The sequence below is a fragment of the Hypomesus transpacificus genome, chromosome 6, assembly GCF_021917145.1.
Source record: "Hypomesus transpacificus isolate Combined female chromosome 6, fHypTra1, whole genome shotgun sequence".
Classification (NCBI taxonomy): domain Eukaryota; kingdom Metazoa; phylum Chordata; class Actinopteri; order Osmeriformes; family Osmeridae; genus Hypomesus; species Hypomesus transpacificus.
In genome coordinates, this window is record NC_061065.1 from 7,105,571 (window position 1) to 7,124,532 (window position 18,962).

Here is an 18,962-nt window from a genome sequence, read left to right on the forward strand (position 1 = left end):
GCTGCCATCATGTGTTACATTCTCAATGAAGATTAATGAGCCCGTCCTAGAAGAAGCCATGCAAGCCCAAGCCATGACATTACCTCCACCGTGTTTCACAGATGAGCTTGTGTGTTTGGGATCATGAGCAGTTCCTTTCTTTCTCCAAACTTTAGCCTTTCCATCACTTTGGTAAAAGTTAATCTTTGTCTCATCAGTCCATAAAACTTTGTCCCAGAATTTTTGAGGTTCATCTCTGTACTTTTTGGCAAATTCCAGCCTGGCCTTCCTATTCTTCTTGCTAATGAGTGGTTTGCATCTTCTGGTGTAGCCCTTGTACTTTTGTTCATGAAGTCTTCTGCGAACAGTAGATAGTGATACCTTCACTCCTGCCATCTGGAGGTTGTTGCTGATCTCACTAACAGTTGTTTTAGGGTCTTTCTTTACAGCTCTCACAATGTTTCTGTCATCAACTGCTGATGTTTTCCTTGGTCTACCTGTTCGACGTCTGTTACTTAGTACACCAGTAGTTTTCTTCTTCTTCAGGACATTCCAAATGGTTGTACTGGCTATGGCCAATGTTTCTGCAATGGCTCTGATTGATTTTCCATCTTCTCTAAGACTCACAATTGCTTGTTTTTCACCCAAAGACAGCGCTCCGGTTTTCATGTTGTTTTCACCTCTGAATACAGTCTGCATAGACAAAACCTATCTTACCCAATCTGAACCTGAGTGTAGACATTCAGTGGTATTTATTGATTGAATAATGTATGTAATAGGACACACCTGGGCAACAAAACACACCTGTCAGTCATATGTTCCAATACTTTTGCTCACGTGACAAATGGGTGGGTTTGAACAAAAAGGTGATATTTTCTAATTTGTGCATCAGATCCTGATGTAAATACCTGGAAATAAAAGCTGAAACGTTGATCTCTGGTTTCACATTCATCGTTTGATGTCAAGCCCAAATGTTTTCAGTCTACAGCAAAAATAAAGGAATTGGCCTCACTGTTCCAATACTTTTGGAGGGCACTGTATGTAGGTCTGCCTGGCCTGTTGACACGTCTAGCACTGTGTCACTCTCAACATACATTCTCACACGTTGCTGTACTGCTGCTGTTGTGTGTGTGTGTGTGTTGTGATGGTAACCGATCTTTCTCTGGCGCCTGCAGACTTCCAGACACCGGCCCAGACGACTGTATCTTCCGGCGCCGTGGCAACCAGGAAGCCCGTGGGAGAGGAGCATGCTGGGAGCAGCACTCAGGGCGAAGGAGCCGACAAGCACTGCAGCAGTGAGCACACACACACACTCGCGCACACACACATACATATACACACACTCACACACATTTTCACACACTAACAGACACACACACACACACACACACATATTCACACACTAACAGACACACACACACACACACAGTGGTACTACATCTTCTTCACACCTAAATATGGGTAGTCAGTTTGGGAGGACCAGAAGCAGCAGGGAGTCTTCCATCTTGCATCGTAGCTCTTTAGGACCATCCGGGGTGTGTGTGTGTGTCTGTCTGTGTGTGTGTGTGCCTCAGGTGCTGGGGGGGCCTCAGTTCACTGCATGTAGAGTGCAGTCTGCTTAGCTGATTACAGTACTCTGCTGTCCTGCTGAGCAGCAGCCTCACTGCATTAGCACAGGACACACACACACATGCACACGCACACACACACACACAGTACATCGGTCATGCCGCAGAGCAGAGAGACGGTACACTAGGTACACACACGCCGTGTCTACTCAGCAGCGGAGACGCCACGCAGCCGGCTGCCTCATTAGAGGCGCACGTCTCTCCCCGCTGCCTCTCCCCGCTGCCTCTCCCCGCCTCCTCTCGGAGCGGGACCACGCCACGGAGCAATCGCACGCCCACCTGTGGCCGCCGGCCTGTGTACCGGGGGCCAGGTGCGGGCACGGAGCAGAGAGATGAGGTCGTTACCTGGATGCGACAGTCGCTGGGCAGGATGTGTGTAATTGGAGCCGATACCGAAGGTCTCTCGCCCCGTTGAGATATGGCTTATCGGAATGACGGAGACTGGCAGCGTCACTTCACAGCACCGCCAAGTTCATTATTTGTTTATCCGTGAGGCTGAAGAAACACTTACTGGATTCAACCAACCAGCTGATCGTTACAAGTGCTGTCTCAGTGCAGGTCTAGAACATCTCCGGTTGTGTCCTGGAGAACCGTCGGGGCTCCGTGTCCCTGCAGTACCGGTCTGAACCACAGGGTGGCGCCTGTCTCTCAGGAGCGTAGCCTTTAATAGGCCCCCTGCCGGGCGAGTAAGCCATCCTTTCCCAAGTCGAACGCGGGCAAACATGAGAGATGAGAGGCCCTCTTTGGCACCATAAATACTGTAAGAGGCTGTTTACTTGATGAAACCTCCAGCTGACTGGGATTCATCTGGGCCAGGCTGGGCTAGGGAGCTGCGGCAGGGTTTTAGCGAGGCAGATATCTGGCTTTGCTGGACAGTGACTCGTATCTTAATAGAGCTGCAGGCTGGGACGCAGCTTGGGCAGGGGATTGACAGACGCCGTTTCTCCCTATCTCCTGAAGTTGATATAGAGCAGGTTGAAAGCTTTCCATGTGGTATGGATGTACATTACATTTACATTTAGTCATTTAGCAGACGCTCTTATCCAGAGCGACTTACAGTAAGTACAGGGACATTCCCCCCGAGGCAAGTAGGGTGAAGTGCCTTGCCCAAGGACACAACGTCATTTGGCATGGCAGGGAATCGATCCGGCAACCTTCGGATTACTAGTCCGACTCCCTCACCGCTCAGCCATTTGACGCCCCTACAATGGATGTCACCTCCAACAACCACACAGGGATTCTCTTTAACCGTAACTCTTTAACCGTAAGATTTGATCTCTATTTCGGTTTCCTTCGCCTCAGTCTAAGTCGCGTGTGCCGCGATAAACCAATTTATCCACCCGAGGGACTCTGGTTATCACAGGGTTACAGGACCTCATTCATTTCCCCCAGTAATTAATTATAGGCTTAGTCATTGGCAACCAATTCTTACCTGGAGCACCACAAAGGGTATCTGGAATGTCCAGTGAACTGACTATAGAGGATTGACTGAGCTGAGATCTGGGAGGGAACGCAGGCCTGTTCCCAGTAGAGGAGTGTGACCGCTGGCTGGGGTGCCTAGTTCTCACATTTGTTTACAGTCTCCTTGAACACTTCATCTAAGGTCAGATGTGTGTGTGTGTGTTTTCCCCCTTGTGATAAAGTTAGGATGTGAGCTGAGTCAGCAGACCCTAGACCTGTGCCTCAGGGAGGACACCAGTCTCCTGCCCTTATTGGCCACTCCACTTTCTGCGAGGGGTTATCTTTGCTCATCCACCTACTGCTTGCTTTTTCTCTCTCTATCTCCCCTCTCTCTCTCTCTCTCTCTCTCTTTATTTCTCTATCTTTCTCTTCCTTCCTGGGCTTGCCTGGAGCCATGGTCCAGGGTGGAGATCCAGAGATGAGGGAAGGTGAGGGGATGTGGAGGAGGGGGAGCTGGAGAGGCTGGCAGCAACAGACAGGGCCTCTTTACCTTTGCTCGACCGCACCTCTTTCCTTCATTGTTGTGGCTGGGTCAGGGTAGGAGCCAGAGAGAGAGTGCTAGAAGGGCGATGCGGGGGGGACGGGGACGGGACAAAACAGATTGGCTCCTGTTACAGTTGCTTTTGTGATACGCCAAGGACCAGGGTTGCTTCTAAGGGCAAGGAAGTCTGGTTCATCTACAGTACCTTCCTTTCATCCATTATTCAATCCGTTTGGCTTGCTCACTGTTCTCACTCTCATGTGAGATTGAATGAGACCCAGTGGCCTGTGAATGCCTTTATGTGACCACTACATCTCAGTCCATCTACATGCGGAAACTTTGTTGCATACAAGTGAAGTACTTGATGTGAGTTAGTACGTGCCCAAAGCAAGCCATCTTCAGAGATGCATACTTTCTCACCTCGGCTGAACAAAAGTGTCTAGAAGGTTGACGGAGTATAAACCTTTTTATGGAGCAACACATGCAGGCATACGTCTAGTTCAGCAACCAGTGTTCTTCAGCATGACATTTATCATTACTTACTGTTATAGCCAACGACAGTGTCAGGAAATATGTTTGTAGAAGAGAAAAACAGCCTCAGAAACAACATGGAGTGTGCGAGCTACGTTGTCTGTGTCCTCCAGAGAGCCCCAGGTTATAGACTAGGAGGAGGTGTTCACGTGGAGAAACAGACACATTCCCTGCCTCTCCTCTCATCACTCAAACATTCCTCCTTTCTCTCGCTCTCTGCTGCCTGAACCATCCCCAGACATCGATGGAGAAATGTCTTTTATTGTCTTTTTTTTTTCTCTCTCGCTCTCTTTTTTTCTTTCTTCCTCTCTCTTTCTTTCTTCCTCTCATTCTTAAATAAAGATTCCAGCTGCATTTCTTGAGGCTGTGCCATCCTATTGAACAGAATATGATCTGATTCACCTCCTTAGATAAGCAGGGGGAGACCCAAACAGACATATGGGCGTTTTCCATTGTGTTGCGGCCGAGGCTTCTGGAGAACCCCCCCCCCCCCAAACAAAACGCTATCCGTCTCTTTCAGGATATGTCCAACTGAGGCGTTGCTCAGCGATCTGAGCATTTAAGACTCCAATCTTTCCATCGTCGTTAAGATCAGCTGTCATTACTGGGTCGTCCAGAAGTAACCATCTCAATTTGATACAGTTTGTGTGTTTAGACACACAAGCGCCAAGCTAAAAAATACCTAACATTCTGTTGTGTATAAATTAATAGGTGTTTGTTGATGATAGGATCATATACCCCATATATGACCGATAACCGACACTCGTTACGACCATTAACTGTTAACCGACAAGATTACACAAATAGACATGTGTTTGTGACTCATGAAAAACGAAAAACAAAAATGTTTACAAAATTCTCGTCAGAAAGGCACTTGACGTCACCCAACGCGAAGTCAAGTATGAACGCGGCCTTACTCACTTGTCCAAATGCACACGTGATGTACTATCACACAGGTGAGAGGAGTGGAGCATCATGTCGATATTCTTCTTCAGAAGACGACAAACCAGATAGCCGAGGCTACAGGCTGCAATCATGCCAAACCACAGGTGCACCGTTTCTCCTCCCCCTTCTCTTCACAAAGACACCCTCAGCTTATGAATTCACCCGGGGTGGAAATTGAAAATGTAATTCGCCAGGAATGAAACCAGTCTTTGTCCCTGTGGGAAGATGACTGTGAGTGCTAATGTTATTATTAGTTATTAGAACCAGACCTGGACATTCTCACCCACAGCTGGGTCTTCAATGGGAACCTATCAGAGATGTTCACTCTCCAACACCCCGTGGCCCTCGCTAATGAAACCCCCTACAGCCAGCAGCCAATGATCGCTACGTTTTAGCTGCCATTTTGTGGGCACAGATGCCTTGTGGAACATTGTGGCACCAAGCGTGAAATGAATGTAAAATCAACCATGATGCCTCTTTCTTCTGTTTATTGTTTTAGGGTGCAGATGAGCCAAGTACAGCGAGGACAACTCTCAGGGCTCTCTTTGCAGACCCCCTTTGTCTCTCTCTCTCTCTCTCTCTCCATCTCTCTCCCTTTCTCTCCCTTTCTCTCTCTCTCTCTCTCTCCATCTCTCCCTCTCTCTCTCCCTCTCAATGGCATCTCATTCTGAGCACGTCAAGCTGCACAGCCATTTGTCTTGCTGACATGTGTTAAGTGTACACTTGGCAAAGTTGGTGCCTGTCCTGGGTTTAATATCTGTTGTTTATCGTCGGGCTATGCAGATCTGTGCAGATATCACTGTGAACGGTTCGTGGCCCAAACCTGCTGTTTGGGAAAGGTGTTAAGAGCGTCTCCGGTTGAACCCTGTTTGCATTCCCAACGAGGCTAGGCCGTTTACATTCACATTACATTTAGTCATTTAGCAGACGCTCTTATCCAGAGCGACTTACAGTAAGTACAGGGACATTCTCCCCGAGGCAAGTAGCGTGAAGTGCCTTGACCAAGGACACAACGTGATGTTCCCCGGCCGGGAATCAAACTGGCAACCTTCAGATTACTAGCCCGATGCCCTAACCGCTCAGCCACCTGACTCCGTTTAGCGCGAGGAACAGAGAGTACGGCGGGCAGGAGACTATCTTTACTGCCGGTGCTCACGGTGGCATGTGAAGGGTTTGTCTTGGACGAGAAGGGGCTTTTGGTGTGCTGTGCTCAAGCCAATGAGTTTGGTTGGTGTCCATAGCGGAGATGCTGCCAGTTGCCCCGTTCATTTTGTCAAGACAATAGTTGTCTGGATACCTGTGTTTCCTCAAGATGAGGCCGTGTGTTGGCAACAGACAATAATGCTGAAGTAGTTCACCCTCTTGGTTCTTTGCTCTCTTCGCACAGCTCGTCTGATTGATCTTGGCAGTTGGACTGTCTGATTGAATGACATGTTTATTGTTTTGGGGAGCACTTCTTCTCAGTTTAGGGAAATCGCCATCAACTTCAAATTGCATTTCGGAAGGTTGACTGTCACGGTAGGTGGACGGCGGTTGGTTTTCCAATAAGGTTTGGCTTCAGCGCTTAATTATATCAGGCAGCCAAGACTGGAATAAACAGTCTGCATTCATACTCTGGGGACTGCCACACCCCTCCTGGGCATCATCCTCTCAGTTAGACAATATTGCAGCGCGTTAGCCAATCACTGCACACAGCAGTTACCATCCTACCCAGAGCTAAGGTCGGGTAATGCAGAGAGAATTCCCCTTTAGCTTCAGCCTGGTTAAAGTCAGTTCTGATTGATCGGGACAATTGCACAGACATGATCCGCTTGATCAGGTGGAAAATGTTTTTTTGTTGTTGTAATGTCGAGGCCCAAATCAACTTCAGAGCTGTATAAATAAAAGTTCCATCTCAACAGCAGGTCCAGACTGGGTACACAAAACTGGTGTCTTGGGTCCGGACATGAATCATATCTAACTGTTATGTATAGCATTGGGCAATTTCAAGTGGCATTAAGTCATCATGTCTGATAACTTGTGCTTTTCAAGCCTTTTCCCTGCACACAGAAACAGATTGTGATCTATTGAGCGCTAGCAGCTAGCATGGACATTATCATTGCAGTGGCGTTACTGGCTGAGAATCTGTCTCTGGTTATTAATGCTGTGTCTGCGATCAGTGTGTCCTCCATTGCTCTTGTTTCCTGTGTCTGAATAATAAAAGAGCTAATGTCTCTGTGTTCCATAGAGCGTATTAACTTTCCTAAACCACACTCACACACACACACCATGACTCCATGGTTGTCGGAGAGGAACACACAACTTTGACACAAGTTGCATTAGGCCTCTGAAAGAACAGGAGCTGAGCCGTAAGCTTTTTAATTATATAAAATGACTCCTGAAGCTGCACTCTGCAGGACTCAACGCCATATCTCCATTAATGGGCGAAAAGACACATTTGCTTTAACAGAGAAGCATTTTCAACTAACAACTCATTAGACCAGTCATCTTCGGGTTCTTGGGCAGAGCTGTAATTTAGTGCGTGTGTGTGTGTCAGATTTAGTTATCCACTCATCTGGTCTGTAATGTAGCGTGACTGACGGTGTCGCAGCAGCCCAGTGTTCCTGTGGAAGAGGACGAGTGCCTCCGTCTCTCCTCACTGGGAAGCGGTTCCTTCACACCCCTCCTGCCATGGAAGGCCCCTGTGCGGACGTGTGTCTCCCTGGAAGCGGTTCCTTCACACCCCTCCTGCCATGGAAGGCCCCTGTGCGGACGTGTGTCTCCGTGGAAGCGGTTCCTTCACACCCCTCCTGCCATGGAAGGGCCCTGTGCGGACGTGTGTCTCCCTGGAATGGCATTATTTACATTTAGTCATTTAGCAGACGCTCTTATCCAGAGCGACTTACAGTAAGGGCAGGGACATTCCCCCGAGGCAGGTAGGGTAAAGTGCCTTTCCCAAGGACACAACCTTATTTGGCCATTCGGGAATTGAACTGGTAACCTGCTGATTAGTAGCCCGATTCCCTAACCGCTCAGCCATCTGACTCCCATCATGGCAGTGTTTGGTGTAAAGCCCCTGGCTCTGGGTGAAGGACAAGACCCCACCCTCACTGATCCAGCTCTGGGTGAAGGACAAGGACCCACCCTCACTGATCCAGCTCTGGGTGAAGGACAAGACCCCACCCTCACTGATCCAGCTCTGGGTGAAGGACAAGGACCCACCCTCACTGATCCAGCTCTGGGTGAAGGACAAGACCCCACCCTCACTGATCCAGCGCTGGGTGAAGGACAAGACCCCACCCTCACTGATCCAGCTCTGGGTGAAGGACAAGACCCCACCCTCACTGATCCAACTCTGGGTGAAGGACTGTGGCTAGCTTACACCCGCAAGGCAGGTTTGGCTTGGCGACACGAGCCCTGACACCCAGCGTTGTGGGCCGTGGAATGAGGAGTGATTTAATACGTGTCGAGTGACAAAAGCTCTGTCACTCAGTCTTTCTGATAAATGTTTTTAGCAGATTGGGGACACAAACTCATAAATGACATCTTAGGATGTGGCACTGTGGGATATTTTTTTTTCTTGATCAAAGCTTCTGAAACAAAATGTAAACAAACCGAATGTGTGGGAATCTCATTTTATTGTGCGACCGTTTTTGTAGGATAGATTGGTCTTGACATTGTTATTGAATGTCACACATTCCTCATCGGTCACATCTGTTGCTATTATCCATTCACGTCCGTTGATATTGTTTAGCATTGTTCCACTGGAAACCCGGCTATCCTGCCTAATCATCAAAGCTGGAACGCGTAACTTCAGAAAGCGATTTTGTTCAGCGTGGTCTCCACCAACTGGGCGGATCTTCTCAGAGCTTCAGGCGGTCGTGCAGCAGTTGCCACGGTACCCATGTGGGACCCTTGGGCTGTCAACCTGAGCTTTTGGGCAGAGAAGTCAGCACCACGATGGAGAACAGTGAGGCAGACCTCTGGCTGTGGAAATCCCCATTTGTTCCAGAGTATTTAACTCTCAGCGCCTCGCCTCATCCCACTCAGAGCGGGGCACGGCGGCACGCTGAAGGGGCCTCTGCTCGGCTCACACGGGGGAGCGTTCGCTCCGGAGTAATGAAATCCCTCAGTGTGAAGCTTCAGACTAATTCCATCTCGTCAGTTGAACTTTGTTAATCTGAGGGGGGGTGGTGGGGCTGGGGTGGCGGTAAGTGAAGGTGCTAGTTTGATGTGGGATTCTGGACCTTGTTGTGTGAAGCGAACTGTCTTTCAGAGCATCAGCCTCTCCCTTCCCTATCCTGGTGTGTGTTGGGGACGGGGGTGCGTGTGTGTCGGTGTTAGAGAGCGTGGGGGAGACTGCTGGTGTGTGTTGGGGGGGGACGCGGGGTGCGTGTGTGTCGGTGTTGGAGAGCGTGGGGGAGACTGCCAGCCCTCCAGAGCAGAGTCACATCTCCCCTGCTTCCTTGTCCCTGGTCTAGGGGGAACGCTTACCATCTCTTTCAAGGGCAGCCATGTGAAAGTGTGTGTGTGTGTGTGTGAGAGAGAGATGTGTTGACATCTTCATCAGTGCCGGCTGCTTGTGTTGCAGTGGGACTAATCTGTCCTTAGAGAGAGGGGCACCTGAGGCACTGTCCTCCCACTGGTCAGTTAGAGGGCAGGCTGCTGGGATCGAGGAGTTAAAGCTGTGTGCCCGTGGGTGTGCCTTCCCCCTCGTCCTTCGCTTTGTGGGGCTGTCGTCTCTAAGCCAGAATGTCTTTGAGTGTTGTTGCGGCAAGCTACCCAGCTCTCTCCCAGTGGGCTGGGGGCCTTGTAGAGTACCGAATGCCCCCCTGCTGCTTGTTCAGAGCAAGTCAAACTGCTGGCCATGCTAACTCTTACCTCCTGGCAATGCTAACTCTTACCTCCTGGCCATGCTAACTCTTACCTCCTGGCCATGCTAACTCTTACCTCCTAGCCATGCTAACTCTTACCTCCTGGCCGTGCTAACTCTTACCTCCTGGCCGTGCTAACTCTTAGCTCCTGGCCGTGCTAACTCTTACCTCCTTGCCATGCTAACTCTTACCTCCTGGCCATGCTAACTCTTAGCTCCTGGCCTTGCTAACTCTTACCTCCTAGCCATGCTAACTCTTACCTCCTGGCCGTGCTAACTCTTAGCTCCTGGCCGTGCTAACTCTTACCTCCTTGCCATGCTAACTCTTACCTCCTGGCCATGCTAACTCTTACCTCCTGGCCATGCTAACTCTTACCTCCTGGCAATGCTAACTCTTACCTCCAGGCCATGCTAACTCTTAGCTCCTGGCAATGCTAACTCTTATCTCCTGGCAATGCTAACTCTTACCTCCTGGCCATGCTAACTCTTACCTCCAGGCCATGCTAACTCTTACCTCCTGGCCGTGCCAACTCTTACCTCCTGGCAATGCTAACTCTTACCTTTTGGCCGTGCTAACTCGTATCTCCTGACCCTGCTCTCTCTGCCAGGGACTTGGTTGCATTTGCCATTATGCTGTTAGTCAGCACAGTCATCAAGGTCCACCTCAATCTCATCCTCCATCTCTGTTTGGCTCTATCTCTCTCTATCTCTCTTGCCCGCTCTCTCTCTCTCTATCTCTATCTCTCTTGCCCGCTCTCTCTCTCTCTCTCTCTCTCTCTCTCTCTCTCTCTCTCTCTCTCTCTCTCTCTCTCTCTCTCTCTCTCTCTCTCTCTCTCTCTCTCTCTCTCTCTCTCTCTCTCTCTCTCTCTCTCTGTCCTCACACATCCTTTTTTTGTAAGATCTGCATCAGTAGTTACCCATAAAGACACACGTTATGCGAGGCAATTTCATTCAGGCCACCCTCTGTGTGTGTGTGTCTGTGTGTGTATCTGGACAGAGAGAACAGTGACTGATCTTACTCATTTCCAGGCACAAGGATGGGCATTTATTGATCTGGACATTTCATTAAGTGTCAGCGCGTGGTGACACGTGAGGTGACAAACTGCCGTCCCCCTTTCATCACCCTGATGCACCCCGAGGCCTGCTGATGTGACTAGACCCCTCCCTCCCTGCCTGCCTCCATCCCTCCCTCCCTGCCTCCCTCCCTCCCTCCCTGCCTCCCTCCATCCCTCCCTCCCCTGCTTCAGCCTCTCTTCTCTCACTCTATTCAGTACTCCTCCTCTCCCGTCTCCATTCTAGCTTTCCCCTCTGCCCTGTCGTCACACAAGGATCTTTTCTTTGGACCTTTCCTAGTGGTTTTCATTCTTGTCATTTTGACTAAAAAGACATTTGAAATCAGGTCACGGCTTGAAAATCCAATTTGTAAGGAGTTGGAATAGTTTTAATTCAAGCAATTCATTTGAATGTCTCCTGAACTTGATGAAGTTGAGGAGATGTTACCTTGAGTTTTCAACTTTGACGCTGCACACTGTGCTCCGTGTATTATGTGTTTTATGTTGACAAGTTTGTCTCCTTCAAATGTCACATACCTTGCAGTACTCCATATGTATTCGTTGGTTTCTAACAAACCTTTTTTCATTCAAGCTTAGCAGAGCACAATCAACGGCGAGTTTTAAAGATGTCAGTCCTGACCTTTGCCCCTTGCTTTGAGTCATCGAGGACAGCAGGTCACTGAGGATCAATACTTCATTAATGTTACAAGATTGAGGCAGCTCCACCAGTCGATTCCTTTGTCTGAAGCATGCTGGTAATAAAAGCAGAAGGCCACAGAATCCTGTCTGTGTGAGGGTGTGTCTGTCTGTCTGTGTTTGATAGGCTGTCACACAGACAAGGAAAGATCCCCCTTGTCAGTTTGTCAATAGCGTAGGTAAGAAAGAGGCTTTGCAGAAAGTCTGCACGTTGGTCCGCGCTCGTGCCGAAGGGAAAATGCGATCAGCGCGTCTCAAATCAGGGTGTTTTCTATTTCAGGCAGGCTGGACAGCCTGCTGTGTGTCAGGTAGTAACTAGAGGTGAGACGTTCGCAGGTGTGACCTACATTTGGAAAGAAAGGCACTATAGAGGGAGAGCCTCCTGGTTCTCCAAGACTTCCTTTTATTTGAGTCGGTGTACGATTGAGACCACACACAGACACACCTCCTTCCGGCTCCAAATGTTTAATATTATTCCCAGCGTGGGCTGACAACGGCTGTTGCCCAAAGTCGTGCACGCTTTTTAGCGCAACCACGAAATGGTATTAAGGAAAGGCGACACGACCGCAGGGTAAGACGGCGGCTCTTAGCCACACGCACGTACACACGCGCACACTCACACACACACACACAGGCGCTGGTAAATAGGTTAGTTAGCGACGGGGGGTCTGTTTGGTGTGCAGGGCAGTGGAGGCGCCTGGGGCAGGTTACTGGAGCCAGGAGGAAGTGAGTTTACACAGCATCCACTGTCGGTTGTGGAAACATCCACTTCGTTTCTGGTTGCTTGTGTATATGGACGTTGGGTTTTAGATTGTTTGCTAAACTAGACAAGGTGGTTGCCAACAGATAGCAGAGCAGGGTGCAATGAGCTGATGAGCTTTTAGATAAACACTCCCATCTTTGTGTGTGCGCGGGTGTGCGCAATCCCATTACTAAGTATCGGAATACACCCTTAAGACTCCTATACGATTCTATTTAGATATAGCGTTTTTATATGGCTCTATTTTCTGGTCATTGTAATAAAGGGAATATGTGCGCCATTAACCTCCCTTGTAAAGTAGAGGTCATGAAATTCAGCCAACCTCCCTCCAGTGGCTTTCAAGTGTGTCAGAGCAGGTGGAGGATAGGAATGGCCCAGTGATAAAGTAATAGGTGAATCGACTAATAGATAAAGTTTACCGTCCTTGCAGGAACACCTTTGGGTCTGAGTTACAGGGATGGTTGAGGAGCCTAGAGTTGGTCTAGTCGCAGTGTGTGAACAGGTTTAGCTCATTCAGACGTCATCATGGCGTTGATTGGCCCAGAGCTTTTGGGACCCCACTGACAATTGCTTACAGTACAAGTGTTGCTTAGTTGATTTATTTATGGAACATTTAGGAATATCACACTTTGGAGACTATTCGCCTGTGGCCATTTGATTTGAGTGTGTGTGTCTCAGGGAGAGGAGGATTGTGCGTGTGTGACAGGGTCTGTCTGAGAGGTGTGTGGGGCTGGCGGTGGAAGGGGGGGGGCTGGGGGTGGGGAGGGGGGGACTGGGGGTGGGAGGGGGGGTGGGAGGGGGGGGCTGGAGGTGGGGAGGGGGGGCTGGGGAGGCTCTAAACATGTCTGCCGCCACATGAATCATGCATGCGTTTGTGCTTTTAATTATTACAAAGTGCTGTGCTATTCCAAGCAGAGGAGTCCCTCCCTCTGTGTGTGTGTGTGTGTGTGTTGGAGCTATGCTCCAACAGTTCCCATGCATTATTTAAGAAGCTGAAGATGACTCATTTGCTGCCTCTCTGTCTCACCTTCCCCTCCCTCCGGGGCTTCATACCCACATGGCTGACCCTGCCACGCCTTCTCGTCTCACGCGCTGTGTGTGTGTCTGTGTGTGTGTCTGTGTGTGGGGTGTGTGTGTGTCTGTGTGTGTGTGTGTGTGTGTGTGTCTGTCTGTGGGGTGTGTGTGTGTGTGTGTGTGGGGTGTGTGTGTGTGTGGGGGGGGGGGGTGTGTGTGTGTGCCATCAACATGGATCTTATTAAGTAAAAAAAAAAGCTCTCTCAAACATCTGAATATGTAATTGTGGGTTCTACTTAGCTGCAGGAGGTGAAAACGGCACAATGAAATCAAAACAAGTTTGCAGTGGATAGGTGTCACAGATAAAAAGGTTATATCCACATGGAAAAAGCAAGCCGAGTTATGACTAATAACTTTGTATGGAATTGTGACATTTAGGAATTAAATCTAAATTCTGAAGGGCATGAAAAAGCTGTCGTTCTTGAACAGAGAAGACGACTGGCCCCAAGGCTGTTTCTTTCTCTGGTGTTTCTTCCCAGTCTGCACGCCTGGATGAGGGGCTTGTGCTGACTGCATAGGTCACAGACGTGTGTTATTGTGCGACAGTCTCAAGTCTCAACATGTACACAAGCAAACAGTTCAGAGTAAAAGTGTTGAATTCGGCTGCATTTTCTATTGGCATACTTTCACATTTTACAGCTTTCACTGTAGCCCCGAAGAATACGTCTGGATGTGAAGTGGGTTTTTGTCGATTGCAAAAATAGGAAGCTGTGTGCATGCACACATCTTTACAATTATAATGTACACACACGCTCGCTTCACAGGTTGAATGACCGCTTTCAGATCATCTACGATGGCTCTGAAGTCTTCGACCCAGCTTTCTTTCCTCCCCTCCTCCCCCTATCTGTCTCTTTCCTCCCCTCCTCCCCTATCTGTCTCTTTCCTCCCCTCCTCCCCCTATCTGTCTCTCTACCCCTCCCCCCTCTGTTCCCCATCTCCGGTCCCCAAATTCCAGCAGAGCGAGTGGTCATGGTCCAGTCAGGCGTAAACGAGAGAGCAACTCTTTTATTTATTTTTTCCCCCCGACACATCTTTTTTTTCCTCCCCCCGGTTTTATCCCTGTCGTCTGGGGTGGTCAGCAGGGGTGTAACAGCCAGGCCCCACGCCCCGCCTCAAACTCATCATCCTGCCAGCGGCCGCCAGCCCTCGCGTGGCAACGGACACCACGCGGGCGTCGTGGTCGCCATGGGCACGAGTCTCTGGTCGTTGTGGCTCGCCTGGCACAGACACTCCTCTCATCCCCAGTGTCATCCCGACCGCCTTGCGAGCGGTGTTGATGTGAAACCCAGTGCCTTTGTTATCTGGTGCCAGGTCTGTCGTCGGAAGATAAGTGGTGGTAGTCTTAGTGGGGCCCCCTGTGCTGAGGGGAGGAAAGAGGCCCAGCCCTCAGTGTCCTGAGGAGGGCTTTCAGAGCTGCTACATCTCCAGGTCTCCAGCCGGACACTCCTCTCGCTCTCTCTCTCGCTCTCTCTCGCTCTCTATCGCTCTCTATCGCTCTCTATCGCTCACCATCTCCCCTCTCGCTCTCTCTCTATCGCTCACCATCTCCCCTCTCTCTCTCCTTCTGGGAGATGACTCATCAGGTCAGCTGCTCATTCCAAATGGCCCAAAAATACGGATACAATGTCATGCACAACAAATGTTTAGCGTAATGTACTTTAACATGTTGAGGTTATGTCGGACGCCAATGCAATACCCCTGTACTTGTCCTTGTTCGCTACCTCGTAGCATTCCAAAAGCTAATTATTCATTTAATTACGTTAATCATTTTGATCAACCGTTTACATCCCAGTTATGTGAGGAGAATTGTCGTTTAAGAAAGTAGCCCACATGTTGACGTGCATCTTAGTTCTGTAGCATTTTGAGCTAGTAAACGGGCTAGTAAACGGGCATTTTCCTATCGTCCGCAGCAGGAAACAGAGCCCACTGCTCGGCTAGCTACCCAGCTGCTTAGACGGTTCAGTGCTTTAAATAAATGAAATCATACAGTCAAACATTTGTCCTTAGGTTTTGAAATATTTACTTTCGCCATAGAAATACCTTTAACTTCAGCTTCTTGAGTAATAATGTGGTTTAGAGGGTCAAGTTCATACGGCGATAGCTTTTTTGAGTGGAGCTGAATAGTTCAATCGCTTGTGACCTTTTTTCCTCGAGTTACTGAAACAGAAAACGTTTGCCTTTTAGCTCCTCAACTCTAAGGTAGCGACTTTGTTTTTGACTTGTAATGTTGGCTTAGTTAAGTTTTGAAGGATAGCATTTTTTGATAATGTATTCAGTTGATTTCAACTTTCAGAAACGGTTTCTTCTGAGTGTGCGTGCTTGCGCGTGTTTTTATTTCGAGACGCTGGCCCTAGAGTTGTTTGGCAGAGACAGGAGAAGATGAGGAGGAATTAAATGATGTCTGTTTTACAATGCTGCCTGTTTAGTTACCAAGGCAGATGCCTAGGAATTTCAAAACCCAAGCTCAGTCAATTCACAGGTCAGGTACTATAGATGTTGTGTCCTCTGTAGACATGTTGTGTAAGCTAATGAGGCCCTCTGAGAGTTTGGCAACTCAGACAGCTCAGAGCCAGTAGAATTATTATTTTTATTTGGAGTGGCCTGCTGGTTTCCAGCCAATCATGTTCCAGCAATCCTGTTCCAGCCAATCGCCTTCGTTGATGCGGGCTTTCCTCCTTAGCTCTATTTGTGAAACCACTGTCAATCAAACTCCAGCTGTAGGAAAGTGTGGCTCATATTTGTTTTGTTTTTTATTGTGTTACCTAATGCAGCTCTAACTGGATGAAGTAATTTGTGTGTTCAGCCTCCGGCGATGTGCAGCATATGTGAGCCCTTCGTTAGGCTTGTCTTTTCAGATTTTTTGGAACAATCAGATCCGATTAGTTGTAACGCATGTTCACTCTCTGACTCCATCCATATTTCAACAAAAAATACAAACACGTCAAAAATTCAGAACCCCTTAACCTGGGACTTCATTAAAGCAACAACAGACTTCTTTCCTTCTTAGTTTTAGTTATCCATATACTTTTAACAATGCCAACAACACTGCTATCGATTTGCAGTCTGAATCGAGGCTTAAGGATGTACTGTCCCTGTTGTATTATTCCACCAACTGGTGGTTTCAAAAGGCTCGGGCAGTATGGACAGGAACAGAGCCTGCATTTTCACGGTTGAACACACACACGCGTGCTTTGTGGTGTTTGTGGCAGTAATTGCATACCGTTAGCCGGTGATGAGGTTGAGAGCAGTCCTTGGCGCGATGTATTGTGACCGGTAGGAAAGCTCCAGTCAGCCTGCCTTCTTATCGTAGGGAGTCAGATGGCTGAGCGGTGAGGGAGTCGGGCTAGTAATCAGAAGGTTGCCGGATCAATTCCCCGCCGTGCCAAATAAAGTTGTGTCCTTGGGCAAGGCACTTCACCCTACTTGCCTCAGGGGGAATGTCACTGTACTTACTGTAAGTCGCTCTGGATAAGAGCGTCTGATAAATGACTAAATGTTATCAGGGTCAGTGAAGAGAAGCACAGCACACACACACACACACTCACACAAAGTGTCTACACAACCCTTAAGACAAGAGAGAGCAGTCATACACACTTTTTTTTATCATGTAAAAGAAATAGCTCTCACTGAATGTTTCTTGATTTTCTGGTAAAAATGTCATACTTGGAATGAAATGGACAAGACCACCTCTCACACTTGCAGTCTGTCAGCATGGTTACCAGACAAACACCATAGTTAAGTAAACAGGGTGGGAAATATTGCAAAAGCAATGTGATATTTACTAAAAAAGAACTTGAGAGAACGTACGGTTTTGTCATAAAGTGATGGTAATGATTCATCATTCATTGTCTGTGTCTGAACGATGGATTTAGTTGGCTTGCTATTTCACATTGGTTGCATCAGATGTTTGCTTAGATTACTAACGGTAACGGTAACTAACGGTTATTACAAACGGCTCTTTTGAACCCGCTCTTCCTCCTCTCCCTTCTGCTCTCAGACCCTCTGAAGCAGGGGTGTCCAATCGTGGTCCTCGAGGGCCACTGTCCTGCATGTTTTAGATGTTTCCCTACTCCAGCACACCCGTTTCAAATGAATTCAAATGACCATTCATTTGAATCAGGTGTGCTGGAGTAGGGAAACATCTAAAACATGCAGGACAGGGGCCCTCGATGACCACGATTGGACACCCCTGCTCTAAAGCAAGCATGCCGGATCTCCTCATCCAACAACAGAAAGATGAGAAATAGATGTATTTGATTTCGTATTGAACTTACCCATGTTGTGATATCTCTGGGTTAGCTGGGTCAGGTGCTGGAGTTGATGGTGATAAATCTAAAGGCGGCTTTTATAGTACTGAGACAAAGCCCTGCAATCCTTTGTAGGTATACGATAAATAATGTGATGGGGTCTTAATCATTTACACCCATTAGGTCTGGGGTGGCGTAAGGTATTGATTCTGCATAAGGGCCCCTCGACTGTGCAGTTAGATCAGTCTAGTGGACCTTGACGCTTATTTAATGACGCTTAGGTTGGAGTATTGCGTCTAATGAGTCCAATGGCTCATATTTGATGGGATAGATGGGTTGTGTTTAGGCTAGGCTGTCAAAAACACACATTACATCATACACATGCACACTACTACTACACACCACATACTCACCCACTACCACAATACTACACGCTACACACACACACACACACCTGAGTATAGACACTCACTCCCATCCTCCTGGCTTGGACAGCCCCCTGTGTGCGGTCTGCAGAGGGAGGCCATGGAATCAGCCCTGTCGAAGTTTCACTGCGTCAAGCTCTCTCGCCAGCTCTCCGTGACACTTTTACTGCACTTTCTCAGACGGCAGTCTGGGCTTTCTGTCGCTCCCTTCCTCTCCCCCTCTCACCATCTGGTGTCAGCCATGTCCGTGCAGCACTTGGCTCGCACCTCAGTGTCGACAGCCTCTCTCTCTCTCCGTCTTTCTCCCTCTCTCTCCGTCTTTCTCTCTCTCTCTCCGTCTTTCTCTCTCTTCCTTTCTCTCTCTCTCTGTCTCTGCGTCTCTCTCTCTCTCCATCTCCCCTCTCTCTCTGTCTCTGCGTCTCTCTCTCTCTCACCATCTCCCCCACCCTCTCTCTCTCTCTATCTCTCTATCCCCCTCTCTCTCTCCATCTCTCGGCCTGTGCTCTCTGATTATGGCCAAAGGGCCACAGAGTGCGATGCAATCAGCATCTCCCACTCTCAAAACAATTTCAAGCTAGACTCCAGTGCTGTAGCGGCAGAAGGGTGGCCAGTCCATTACTGGGAACCTTTTGACTGGAGCATGATGAGAAAACCCCCCTCCCCCCCCGTGAGAACAGAACCGGTGAGCAGATCCAGTTTGGCTGTGATTTATGGTGCACATCTGGGCCTGCTTTCAATTGTTTCCAATTAGACGTTTGAGCTCTCTCAAACACACTCGCACACACTTTCTATTCCCTTCTATCCATCTCTGCCATATCCAGCATCTCCCCA

The 18,962-nt window shown here is 48.7% G+C and overlaps 1 protein-coding gene across 3 annotated transcripts in view; it reads left to right on the forward strand.

Moving 5' to 3' along the window:
• Window positions 1-18,962, forward strand: part of atad2b (ATPase family AAA domain containing 2B) — a 58,874-nt gene that overhangs the window by 21,801 nt on the left and 18,111 nt on the right. For all 3 annotated transcript variants that reach the window (XM_047021748.1, XM_047021746.1, XM_047021747.1), the window contains exon 24: window positions 1,155-1,274. In XM_047021748.1, the coding sequence (XP_046877704.1) occupies window positions 1,155-1,274 (120 nt within the window). The remainder of the gene's footprint in view (window positions 1-1,154; window positions 1,275-18,962) is intronic.